This window comes from Pristis pectinata, chromosome 6, assembly GCF_009764475.1.
Source record: "Pristis pectinata isolate sPriPec2 chromosome 6, sPriPec2.1.pri, whole genome shotgun sequence".
NCBI classification, from domain to species: Eukaryota; Metazoa; Chordata; class Chondrichthyes; order Rhinopristiformes; family Pristidae; genus Pristis; species Pristis pectinata.
In genome coordinates this window covers 11548695-11562691 of record NC_067410.1, presented here as the reverse complement: position 1 = coordinate 11562691, position 13997 = coordinate 11548695, and the positions used below count along the sequence as shown (strand labels likewise).

At 40.9% G+C, this 13997-nt stretch overlaps 2 protein-coding genes across 4 annotated transcripts in view; both read right to left on the bottom strand.

Moving 5' to 3' along the window:
- LOC127572136 (RNA-binding protein 5-like) overlaps positions 1-546 on the bottom strand; it is a 33989-nt gene extending 33443 nt beyond the window's left edge. For both annotated transcript variants that reach the window (XM_052019087.1, XM_052019086.1), the window contains exon 1: positions 437-546. The gene's annotated coding sequence lies outside the window, so the exon portion shown is untranslated. The remainder of the gene's footprint in view (positions 1-436) is intronic.
- Positions 547-12813: 12267 nt separating this feature from the next.
- Positions 12814-13997, bottom strand: part of LOC127572135 (RNA-binding protein 5-like) — a 34453-nt gene continuing 33269 nt past the window's right edge. Inside the window, exon 25 of one of the 2 annotated variants that reach the window (XM_052019085.1) lies at positions 12814-13151. In XM_052019085.1, coding sequence (XP_051875045.1) covers positions 13026-13151 — 126 coding nt within the window. In that variant the 3' untranslated portion in view covers positions 12814-13025. The remainder of the gene's footprint in view (positions 13152-13997) is intronic. The other variant, XM_052019084.1, reaches the window with a different exon arrangement.

The following is a 13997-nucleotide window of genomic DNA, read 5'->3' as shown; positions in this document are numbered from 1 at the left end:
CTGTGGATAAACCATCCGTCTTATCACAGCAGTGACCATAACTTTGTGGGATGCGGAGAGCTTTGAGGTGCCCCTGTGAAACGCTGCAGTCGCCTTCAGACTGGCTGCCTTGTTTACTTAAAGGTGGTCAGGAGGGGATTGGAAGGAGAAATGGCCGCATTAAGGCGACGAGTGTTTCCCGCTCCGACCGTGGATATGTCAAGGCCCTTCAGCGTGAAACAAGGACTACAGTAAAAGCCCACCATTCCCCCCCTCACCGCCCGCTGCCGGCGGGCTCTCCCCACAGACCCGCCACCGCCGCCGTTCACCCGAACTTCCCGGGGCCTCCGCCACTCCCTCGCCGCCCCAGCTCCCGGGCGCGCTAGAAATGGACCCCAACCCCCCTGTCAGTCGGGTACCGACCGGGTCGCACGCTGGGTTGCGAAGGCGCACCTACCGTTCGGTGGGCAGAGATACCCCGATGGTTCTGTCCGTCTCGTCCACCTGTCAACAACCAACCGCCATTACAGGCGACGCGCACGCACACACACACAAGATGGCGCCGGGCTCTGCATCACCCGGGGGGCGCGCGCCGCGCCTCCGTCTCTGATTGGCTCAAAGTGCAACACCCCTCTGCATTCTGGGAGTTGTAGGCGTCTCCTTCACCCCCCGCCGCCCCCGCCAATTCAGCGCAAACATGGCGCTGGGATGTGCTCAACTTACTTTGTGCTGCTGTTGTGGTACAATCTCCCCCCTCATGAGACGCTTCACAGGACGGGAGTTACTACATTTTAACCTCTGTATTGGAAGGTTAAGGAAAATATCACACCGGAGCTCAAAAATCCAAGCTGCAAAATGTATATTGATAACCGTCATTAAGTGTGTGAGGATGTCTTACAATACCAAAGGTGCTGTATAAATGCAAATGTACAGACTTGACATTTCAGACTTAATCCTTATATTTCTGCTTTGCAGTTGTTGTGGGTTCTAATAGAATGGGTCACTGGAGGGTTCGAGATTAAACTCTCACTTCCAAATTTCCTATCTAATCAAACACGCTTTTTTCCCCATCTACATTTTTTTTGTGACTAATAAATCATCCAGAGAAAAAGAAAAATCTTCATGCCCTGCAACATTGCGGGCCATCTGGGAGAAAATCGCAGGGCATTAAGATTTTTTTCCCCTGGATGCTTTATTGCTTGAAGGATTCCTTAAAGCAAAACAAAATTGAGAGAAGATTTGAGAGATATGTGAATAAGACCATGACTGGTTTAGATGATCTGAGGGCCAAAGGAGACAAATGTAAGATTTTGGCCAATAGAAACATGGGAATGTGAGGAAATACTTTCTCAAGCTGATAATAGTTATGATCTGGAGCTCAGTAGCTGCAGGGGTGGTAAAAGACTTTTCAAAAAGAAACAATAGGCCTAAGTGAGAATAATTTGCAGAGTTATTGGGAATAATTGCTGTAGTTAGTTTATTGTCATATACACCATGGTGCACTGAAATTCCTTGCTCACATGAAGCTCACTGAGTAAACGGAATACATGATAATAAATACAACAATGAGAACAAAACAGCAGAGGGGTGCAAAGATTGTAGTACACTCTGAAGTAGTGCAAACAGAAATGCTAAACTGCCAATAAAGGAATAACCGAGAGAAGTAAAATTGAATGGCTTCTGTGCCATAACAGTGTTATGATCAATCATTACATTTGCAAAGCTCCGTCAATCTTTGAGGGTTTTCAATCAGCCACTCGTTGTTCTGCTGCCCTAATTTTTTTTCTAACTTGGCTAAAGAATACAAGAGACAGAAGCCAGGTGACCCACAGAATCCTCTCCAAGATTCAATCAGATCATGGCTGATCCGATATTGGCTTCAAGACCACTTTAACATTTTTCCCAAACAACCTGACTCCCTTGTAGTCTGCAAGTCTCACCTTGAATCTATTCAATGACTCTGTCTCCACAGCTCTCTGGGGTAGAGAATTCCAATGAGTCACTGCCCTTCTCATCTCCACCTTGAATTGCAAACTTCTTATTTCTAAAACTATGCTTCCTAGTTCCAGATACCTGCACTGGGGGCAACATCTTCTCAGCCCTGGCAATAAATATTCCTCGAAATGTTATATGTCTCAATAAGATTACTTCTCATTCTTTTAAATTTAAGTGAGCGAAGGCTCAACCTTTCTTCATACATCAACTCTTTCACCCCAGAAATCAACCAGGTGAATACCTTTTACACCTCTTCCAATGCAAATATATCATACATTAAATACGGAGACCTTATCTGTATGCAGTACTCCAAGACCAGTCTCACCATCACCCTGCACAGTTCATCAAAACTTCCCTGCTTTTTTGTACTATACTCCTTGCAATAGAGGCCAACATTTCATTAACCTTCCTATTGTCCTAGTACATGCGAAACAAAGGGCTGACATGGTATTCCTGTATGCCACACTTGTACTAGGTCTCCCAGATTGCTTTGTGCTGCCACATATAATAATCTCACATATTTAAATAATTTGCTCTTTAGTTCTTCCTTCTAAAGTTTATAACACCACATTTTCTCACATTACACTCCATCTACACAACTCACTTAACTTGTCTATATCCCTTTACTAGCTCACCATGTCCTCCTCACAACTTGCCAGCTCACCTCTCTTTATATCATCAGCAAATCTGGTACAGTACACATGGTCCCATCATCCAAGACATGAATGTAGACTGTAAATAGTTGAGGGTCCTGCGGCATCCTTTTAGTTACTGATTGCCAATCCGGAAATGACCTATTCATCCTAACTTTCTTTTCCACTGGTTAGTCAATTCCTGATTCGGGCCAATATATTACCTCCAACCCCATGTGATCTTGCACCTTATCAATTGCCTTCTGGAAATCGAACTGCACTGGATCCCCTATATTTATCCTGTTTGCTTCATCCTCATAAAGCTCCAGCAAATTTGTCAGACATAATTACCCTTTCATAAAGCCACGTTGACTCTGTTGGATTTAACAATATTCCGTTGAGATGGGTCTGACAAAAATATTTTAGTGCCCTTGTCTGTAACATTTCGGTGAAATGAGGAAGAGATTATTGGACCTTGGTAAACCTAATTACCTACTTGGTACAAGTTAACACTTTCTACAGATAGAGAGCAATTTTATTGTGTTTAGCAAGGGAAATGTTACAGAATTTAATAAGAGGCTTGATATGGGTAGTAATGAAGCAGAATTCAGGGTGTAAAAGAGGGCCAAATTCAGTTTATAGATGATTGCATTTTTGATGCTGCAATTCTGGCTGCAGCATTACTTACATAAAGTAGATGAACAATATGTCATTATGTGTGACTGAAGTGGCTGCTTCAGAGTGATACAGGAATACTGCAAGGAAACAGGCCCTTTGGCCCATCAAGTCCACACCAACTATCAAGCACCCATTTTTACATGAATTCTGTCCTAATCCATTTTAGACTTTCCACATTCTCCTCCCAGATTCTAACAATAAGGGCAATCTACAATAGCCAATTAATCTACCAACCCAATGATTTTGGGGATGTGGGAGGAAACTGGAGCACCCAGAGGAAACCCACGTGGTCACAGGGAGAACGTGAAAGCATCACACAGACAGAACCAGAGGCCAGGATTGAACTCAGGTCACCAGAGCTGTGAGGCAGCAGTTGTACTAGCTGTGCCACTGTGCTGGCCCAGTAGAGTGAAGTGGAGATGGAAATGTCATGACAGAGGAAGGGATCTTAAAAGTCAACTTACACATGGATCCAACTTCTCATTCTGCTATCAATTGTCACTACGTAACCGGTATTTTACACACTTGTAGATCTGCTGTCAATAGGATCTGATCTTGGCACTCTGCACACCTGTATCATGCAAAGCATATTTATTGTTAAGGTCTATTGCTAAGTCCATATCTATTGTTAAGGACTTGATTGGAATTTGTATTTAAACGCTAAAATCCATTTCACCGTCACTTTAGCAATGACTTTTAAATTTGTCGGCAAACATGACAGCCAAACTGTACACAAACAGCAATGATAATATTGGTTAATTTGATAATACTCTTAGGGAGGTGTTGATGAGTGATTGACTCCAAATAGTGCAATGGGAATTTTTATATCCACCAGGTCAGGGCATTTCTGACAGGGCAGCACCATAAAACATGGCTAGATACTGGGCTCAGGTTCTTATACTTGATCCCACAAATGTCTGATTCAAAGCCAAAAGTTCTACCACCGGGGAAAACTAGCATTCATAAGTATCATTCCACCAGAGTAACCTATTTTATGTGATTTCTGCATAAGCTTGGGTTGGTGCGTGATATGGAATCAACAGCAGCAAGCACCTCCCCAATCAGAAGAACAGAAACTATGGCCCAACAGCTGTCTCAATTCCACTTTGACCTGTTTTCCTGCTTCCTTTGTTCCTATGTTACCAATAGTATCCAAAAATGTATATATAATGGCCAAGTATGGGAGAAAACTCTTATCAGATTCACAACCACTAAAATGAATAAATTGTGCCTCATCTCAGCCCTAAGTGCCAAAATCCATTATCCCTCTAATTTTAAATGTCATTTCATTTACTCTGACATACCCCTGAAGAATATTACTTCAACTGGATTGCATATCATTCTTCTAAACCAGAAGGAATATAATCCTATTCAATTGCAACTCACAGGACAATCTATTTCATTCCAGAAATCAGTTCAGTAGGAAGCCATTTCAATCCCTCTAGGGCAATTTTAAAATTTTATTTATTTATCTGATTCTGGGTGTTGCTGGGAAAACTAGCATTTATTGCCCTTCATTAATTGCCCTCAAGAAGGTAAGCTGTCTTCTTGAAAATCTGCAGTCCTTCTGGTGAAGGAACTCCTGTGGTGCTGCTGGCTAGTTCTGGGATTTAGAACCATCCTGACATCAGTGGTTGGGAAAATAATGGAATACATTGTTAAGGATGTGGTAGCAAGGCACCTAGAAAATAATAATAGATTGAGCAGAGCCAACATGAAGTGAGATAAACATAACAGCACACAGGCACGGTAGTGTAGTGGTTAGCGATATGCTTTACAGCGCCAGGGACCTGGGTTCAATTCTGGCCACTGTCTGTAAGGAGTTTGTATGTTCTCCCTGTGTCCGCGTGGGTTTCCTCTAGGTGCTCCGGATTCCTCCCACATTCCAAAGACCTACAGGTTAGGAAGTTGCGGGCATGCTATGTTGGTGCCGGAAGCATGGCGACACTTGCGGGCTGCCCCCAGACCACTCTACGCAAAAGGTGCATTTTACCGTGTGTTTTGATGCACATGTGACTAATAAAGATATCTTACTTACAAATCTTTTAAGAGATTGTTGAGGTCCAATCAGCAGAATAGACAAGGGGACAAAGAGTAGATGTAGTGTATTTGGACCTTCATAAGATTTTCAATAAGTGTCACACCAGAGATTATAAAACACAGTAAGAGTATGTGAAATTGAGGAAATACATTGGCATAGATTGAGGATTGGTTAATGGACAGAAAATGGAGAGTAGAAATAAACACATAATTTTTGGGTTGAGAGGCTGTGACCATTGGGATCCTGCAGTGATCAGTGATAGGGCCTCAGTTGTTCACAATCTATACCACTGAATTGGATGAGGGGACCAAGTGTGACATACCCACAATTGCTATTGGATAGCAGTACGGGTTATGAGGAGGATAAAGAGAGGTCTCAGGTGGATATAGACAGGCATATTGAATGGGCAAGGACATGGGAGATGGAATATATTATGGAAAAATGTAAGCTTATCCATTTTAAGAAAAAAATACAAAGATAGGATATTTTTTTAAATGGTGAAAATATGAAAGGTGCTGGTATTCGGGGGACCTGGGTATACTTTTACGTAACTCACTGAAAGTAAATGTGTGGGTACAACAAATAATTAAGATGGCAAATGTTTTGTTGGCCTTTGTTACAAGACTGAAGACATCATTCTGGAATTATATAGGGTCCTGTTCAGATTGCACCTGGAATTGAAACCTACCGAGTATTGAAAGGCCTGGATAGAGCGGACGTGGAGAGGATGCTTCCAGTAGTGGGAGAGCTGAGGACCAGAGGGCACAGCCTCGGAATAAGAGGACATCCCTTTAGAACAGATGAGCAGGAATTTCTTTAGCCAGAGGGTGGTGTATCTGTGGAATTCATTGCCACAGATGGCTGTGGAAGCCATGTCATTGGGTATATTTAAAGCGGAGGTAGATAGGTTCTTGATTAATAAGGGTGTCAAAGGTTACGGGGAGAAGGCAGGAGAAAGGGGTTGAGGGGAAAAATAAATCAGCCATGATTGAATGGCAGAGCAGACTCGATGGGCCAAATGGCCTAATTTTGCTCCTATGTCTTATGGAATATTATGTACAGCTCTGGCATCATCACATAAGGAAGGATGTACTTGCAAAGGAGTGAAACAGAGTTCACCAGATTTATTTCTGGGATGGTGGGAGATTGTTCTATGAGGAGAGATTAACCTGAACTGTGCCTACACTGTCTAGAGGTTAGAAAAATGGAACATACAGAACTCTTATGGGGCATAACAGAGTAGTTGCAGGGATGATTTTTCTGTTGGCTTGGGTGGCAAGAACTCAAAGGGTCCTGAAGAAAGGTCCTGACCCGAAACGTTGACCGCCTGCTTTTCTCCACAGATGCTGCCTGGCCTGCTGAATTCCTCCAGCATGATAGTGTTTTTCATCTAGATTCCAGCATCTGCAGTCCTTTGTTTCTCACTCAAAGTAAGACATTGGCTATTCAGAACACATGAAATTTCTGCACTCAAGGAATAGTGAATCTTTGAAATTCTCCATTCAAGAGATTGTGGAGGCTCAGTTTCTGAGTATATTCAAGAGAGAGATCAAAAAATATTTTAAGGGAATCATAGGGTTTGTTCAGGAGAGTGCACTGTGTTAACAGATTAGCCATGATCTCATTGAATGGATTAGGCAGGAGGGGCCATGGCCTCCTTTGTTTCTATTTCTTATGCCCTTTTGAAGGAATGCAATATATTTCCAAGTCATGGTCATTTGGTACTTGGAGGGGAACTCACAAGTGGTTTTATTCCCATCACCATCCTTCTTGGTGGTGGAGAGCACAGATTTAGGAGTTGCTGTTGGAGTAGGCTTGGTGAGTAACTGCAGTGTATTTTACAGAAGGTACGCACTGCAGCCACCATGCACTGGTAGTGGTGGAAATGAACGTTTCGTGGATGGACCTACCCTGTGCCTTGTAGATAAGAGGAAAGGCTTTAGGTATCAGGTGATGGGCCACTCACAACAGGACACCCAGCCTGTGATATGTTCTTGTAGTCACAGCGTATGTGTGGCTGGTCCAGCTGAGCTTCTAGATGATCTTCAGGATGTTTCTGCTGGGTAATTCAGCAATGGAAATGCCATTGAGTTTCAAAGGTGGGTGGTTGGACTCCCTTTTGTTGGAAATGGTCATTGTTTGGCATTTTTGTGCCACTTACCAACCATGCCTGAGCGTTGTCGAAGACTTGATGCATAAGCAGGTGTGGGCTGCTTTATTTCCTCAGGAGTTGTGAACGGAATGAAACATTGCGCAGTCATGCGAAAACCTCGACTTCAACATTACGATAGAAGGAAGGTCATTGATGAAGTAGCTTATTATGATTGAGCCCAGGACGCTGCCCTTAGTAACTCCTGGAGTGATATCCTGAATATGGGATGATTGACCTGCAGTAACCACAACCATCTTACTTTGTGCAAGTAAGACTCCAACTATTGGAGTGTTATCTACTTGATACCCATTGACCTCAGTTTGACCAGGGCTCCTTAATGCCACACTCTAGTCAAATGCTGTCTTGATGTCAAGAGCAGCCACTCTCATCTCAATTCTGTTTGGTCCAAAGCTTGATAACTTGTGGAAACGAGTGGCCCCGGTGAAACCTAAACTGGGATTTGATGAGAGGTCATTTTAGAATAACATTTTTGATTACACCTTCTATCATTTTGAGAGTAGGTGGATTGGGGGATAATTAGTCAAACTGGATGTGTTGTATTCACAAAAAAAAAGTTGGGTAATTTTCCACATTGTTGAGTAGGTGCAGCTGGTTCTGGAGCACAGGTCTTCAATATTACAGTAGGGATGCTTTCGGTCCCATGGCTTTTGTCGTATCAAGTGCTCTTAGCCATTTCTTAATATCATGTGAGTGAATTGAATTGCCTAAAGACTGGCTTCTGTAAAGGTAAGGCTCTCAGGAAGAAGGCAAGGTAGATTGTTCACTTGACACTTCTGGCTGAACTTGGTTGTGACTGCTTCTGCTTTGTCTTTTGCTTTCATTCGCTTGGCCCCCACTGTCATTAAGGTTGAATGTTCTTGGAGCCTTCTCCTCCCATTAGTTGTTTGATTGCCCTCAGTATTCATGACTACTTGTGGCAGGACTGCAGATGTTTTCATATACTCCATTGCTTATGAGCATTTAGCTCTGACTATTTTTGTCCTGTATTTGCTATTTAGCACACATGTAGCCCTGTATTGCAGCTTTACCAGTTTGTCACCTGCTCCCAGCATGTCCCGTGCAAGAGCAAGAGTTATTCTACTGATTTGATGGTCATCATGATGGACTGTGGGATAGGCCAGCCATAAGGTTACAGATTGTGCTGGGAACATTTCTGGTGCTGCTGATGGTCCACAGTGCCTCACGAGTGTCCTGTTTTGAGCTTAAAATAAACCATTCTGCAAATATATCATTCTCTATGTAAGGAGATGAACACTTTACATGGTATTTCAGGTGTGGCCTCATCAAATCCCTATACACATTCATACTTATACTCTAACCTCTTTGTAATAAGCACTAGCATACTACTGATTTATAGAAAAAGATACATGGATTTCTGTGCAAGGATACCTTGGTCCTCTCAATAACAACATTTCACAGACGCTTGTCATTCTTATATATAAAAAAAATCCTCTGCTATCTCTCCACATTATATTCTGACTTGTTCTTGCCCATCCACATAACTTGTAAATACCCCCTTTCAGTCTCCTTGTGTTATCTTTCAACTAACTTTCCCCACTTGGCACTGTGTAGTCAGCAAACCTGAATATATTATACTCAGTCCCTTTCTAAAATTATAGACATTTATGGCACAGAAGAAAGCTACTTCAGTCATTCAGTACAATTTGGCAGGAAAATAGCTGTGTTTTAATCTCTCACCAGCTCTAGGTACACTACCTTGCAGGTTATCTGGCACATCAAGTGTATTTCCAGGTACTTTTTAAGCATGAGAAGTATTACATCCCTTTGTAAGGAGATGAAGACTTTACAGTTCCCTTTCAGACAATGAGTTCCAGACTCTTACCACTCTTTTTCCTTAATTTCCCTCTAATTCTTACCTTATTCCCATGTTTCCTGGTTATTAACTACTTTGCTCAGAGAAATATTTTCACCCTTTCTAGGTATCTATTTTATCCAACTCAATTAGCCTACTCTGTTCAAAAGAAACAAACCCAGTCTCACCAATCTTTCATCATTACTAAATCTTTGCAGCCCTAGAAACATCCTTATATATCTCTTCTGTAGTACCATCACACCAAGCACTTATCCAATGGAATTTAAAAACACATTTAACTAGTTCTCACCCAAGGTTTCTATCACAGATAACAGAGGCTTTGCACTGTCAAGAGCCAGGAGTTTCAATAATGAAGACATCACAATGCAATATGATGTCATATAGCATTTGTAACTGATTTTCCTAGTAGGAGTACAAACTAAGGTTGCATATACAGCTCAAGGTTCTCAGCAAAACATTTCTAAAAAGGATTATAACTTGAATATTGGATAGTTTTTGAGAACTTGCCAAATTGAGGCAACCTCCACTTTTGCAAACATTGATCTGAAAAATTGCAGTGGACTCCATGACTTGAATGCACACAATGGACTTGAACAGTACACCAATGGAGTCCTGTAATGGCTTAAGTGCTGTATTTCAAATGCATTATTGATCTGTGGTGGGAAAATCATTGGAATCAGTTTTGAGGGACAGGATATACCTTCATTTAGAAAGGCACAGAATAACTAAGGACAACATGAATTAATAAGAGAACATCCTATCTAACTTGTCTGAACTTTAAGTAACAATGATACTTCCTCAAAGTCCAAACAGATTTTAAGCAAAGGAATACACAATAAATGGAAGGATGCCAAGTGATGTGAAGGAACAGAGGGATATTGGACAATGTCTTCAAAAATTCTTAAAGTAGTGGACAAGGTTGGTTAAGTGGTTAAAAAGCAATAAGGAACAATTTTTATTCGCTGAAATGCAGAATACAAGTGAGGTTATGCCCAAACTATATGCCAGTTAAAACTGCAGCTTGAGTACCAAGCTACAGTTCTATTCACCAAATCACAGGAACATGCAAGGATATTAGAGACCATGCAAAGGAGATTCCTGAAGATTTTGCCAGGTAATCTTTAGGAATGAGGATACGCTGGGGTTGTTTGCTTTGAAATGTGAATTTTCTTTTCCCTCCTCAATTCTCCACAGCAACCACCAAACAGATTACCAGTTCTCAGGCTCATAGGTGAAATCTCTTGCATTGGATGCTCAAGATCACCATCACTTCTGTGGGCAGTTCCCTCCATGTAACAACTCACCATCCATGAGAATGTTTATATGTGGATCATGATGTAGAAATAGAAACAGCAAAACATGGCACAACTCCAGTGGCCTGGGTTCAATCCTGACCTCTGGTGCTATGAGAATGTGCAAACCGCACATGTAGGTTTCCTCCTAATGCTCCAGTTTCCTCCAACGTATGAAAGTGCAGATTGGTAGATTAATTTACCACAATAAATTGCCCCTAGTGTGCAGGTGACTAGTGGAATCTGTGGGGAGTTAACGGGAGTGTGGGGAAAATTAGATTAGATTAGTGTAAATGACTGTTGGCATGGTCTTGTTGAGCCCAGGGCTGATTTTATGTAACCTACCAATGTTTTGGTAGCACTTAATGGCAGATAAAACATTGGTAGGTTACATAAAGTCAGTCACCAATCAGTTGTAATATTGGGCACAGTAGAAAACAGGAATTAGAGATATAATAAAGGTATTACAGAATCATGAGAGAAACCAAATCTTTCAGTGGCTGACACTGGATTCGACAAGGGTCTCTTTAATTTCTGTGAGTAGCACAGTAAATAGAGCTGCTGCCTCACAGCTCCAGCAATCTAGGTTCAGTACTGACCTCCAGTGCTGTCTGTGTGGAGTTTGCACATTTTCCTTGGGTGCGCTGGGATGCCCCCTACCCTGCATCCCAAACTTGTGCAGATTGGTAAGTTAATTGATCACTAAATTGACCCTTGTGTGCAGTTGAATGATAGAATTTGGAGGGAGTGGATGGGAATGTAGAGAGAATAAAATAGAATTAGCATAAATGGGTGTTTGATGGTTTGCAGAGATTCAGTAGGCCAAAGGGCCTGTATCCATACTGTGCGACTCTATGACCAAGTCCAATTAGTGATAATGAAGTAGAGGATGAATTCTTAAAGTGTACATGCAGTTATTTTCTGGATCAACATGTTGAGAAACCAACTTGGAAAAAGGCTATTTTAGATTTGATATTGTGCAATGGAAAAATACTAATTAATGTTATGAAGGAACCTTTAGGGAATTGTGCCAATAACATGACAGAATTTTACATGAAGCTTTAAAAGATTTGGTTCAATCCTATAGTCACATCTAAACAAAGAAAACAATGAAAATACAAGGGAAACTCTGGTAAATAGGCAATGGCTATATAAAGAAATAATGCATAATTGCAAGAAGTTCTTTTAAGTTGCAATATTCAACAGAACAGGGCTGTCTAAGTTTGACACAAGAAATTAAAGAGATTAAATCAAAGGAAGAGGGATATACAAGTTGCTGGAAATAGTTGTTGGCCCAAGGATTAGGAGTGTAGAAGACTAAAAAACCTGACAGAAATACAAGAGAAATGAGGTTCTAGCAAGAATGTGGCACTGAAGGGAATTAGTTTAAAAAAAATCCATGAGAAGTTGGTGAGACTGGAAGTTGATAAATCTTAAGACCAGCTTGTAATAGAGGCCACTAATGGAATGTTAGACTATTTCAAGGGGGTAAGAGCATTAAAAAATGGGGAAAGCTTACTGCAACTAAAAGCAATAGTGAGACCAGATCGAGTATTGTGATCAATTCCAGTCCCCCTATTTAAGGAGGATATTATTTTACTGGAGGCAATTCAAAAGATCACCAGGATGTTCAAGTATTGGTGTGTTGTCCTACAATGACAGGTTAAACAAGTTGGGACTGTATTCATTAAAGTTTACAAGTTTCTTATTGTAACACAATTTCTTAGGGGACTGAAAAAGGATAAAATGAGGGGATGGGAGAGTCCAGAACAAGGAGGCATGGTCTCAGAATAAGGAATGCCCATTTAAAACTGGGACAAGGAAGAATTTCTTCTTAAGGTTGAGTCTCTTTGGAATTCCTTGCCACAGAGTTGTAGGATCAAAGTCCTTAACTATATTTAAGACTGAGATAGTTTTCTAGTCAATAATGTAATCAAGGGTTATAGGGAAAGGGCAAGAAAGTGGACATGAATGTCAAATGTTAGCCATGATCCTATTGAATGGCTGAACCTGACTCCTATACTCATGACCTATAAGTTCAACAGGCTGGATCATGGAGAATGCTTCCTCAGGATGAATCTTCTCTTAAATTAATCATTTGCAAAATAAAACATTTGGTACCAAATCTTTTCAATTATGTAATTATAATTTTGAGCATAAACAGATTTACAAAGAAAAACACATTCTTTTCAAAATTTATTCTGAAAAAGGAAACAGTAGATACATTATTGTACACTTCATAGACAATACAAAATGTACATTGTACATTTAACATAAATAAGATTTAACCAAAGCGTCAAAAAATTACATTTCCTACAGACAAATTACACCGTTTACTCAAGTATATACCCGGTAGCAAAAATTAGGAAAAGTTATTTACATATTTACAACCATTCTTAAGTTACTCCAATTCATTAAACCTTGTAAACATTGCTTTTTTAACAGCATCTTTGTAGGAATCAGAAGTAGTGACGCCATATGAACTTCCTCGCGCTCCCAAACCCGCACCTTTCATCCTTGTTTGAGCCTAAAATTAAAAATTAGTTGTTACAACATTGAACCATGCAGCTTTTACATTGGTTCAACAGAGCACAAATGTCCTTTATATACGCTGTTGCCAAAAAAGTCTCCAAAAGGTACAAATGTTAATTGAAGCAATAATCAATGCAGCTCCCAGTTTCAGAATAAAGGGTCGTTGACTGAAGCAGAGCAAAAATAATTTCTCGAACCCTGGCAATTTTCTACTAGTGGGCTGAGAAAACTGAATCACTGAATAAGTTTTAAGATCAAGAGAAACAGAATTTGGGTCTATGAAGGGGTATAGGGAAAAGACAAAAAAATGGAGCTGAGCCCAATAGCTGTCAGTGAATTACTTTCACCAGATCACATTTTGATGACAATTCTGGCTTCAAATGCCAAAAATATTTAAACAAGCATTCCCAAAAGTTACCAAGTATGCAGAAAATCCTGGGTCACATGTCTAAAAATATATACTTCGAAGGAAGATCATGAGGTGGGACAAACTACTCAAAGTAGGGCATGTCCACTGACAGACAATCCCCTTTTGTAAAGTGGCACAATACTTTTAAACAGTAATTTCACAGAATCAGATAATGAAGGCCAGAAATTAGGTAGAATTTAGAAGAGGTTCCCAAAGCTGACCCTCTGGACCCTTTTATGATGCTAGAGGTTTCAATGTTTCTCTCCCATTTATCTGCATCCTTTCACCTTACAATTAAGTGATTGGGGCAATTGAAAAGTACATTCTCTCATCACCTTGGCTGAGGCAGACTTTATAAAATTGTGAGGGGCATAGATAAGGTGAATAGCCAGTCTTTCCCAGGGTAGGGGAGCCCAAAACTAGAAGGCATAG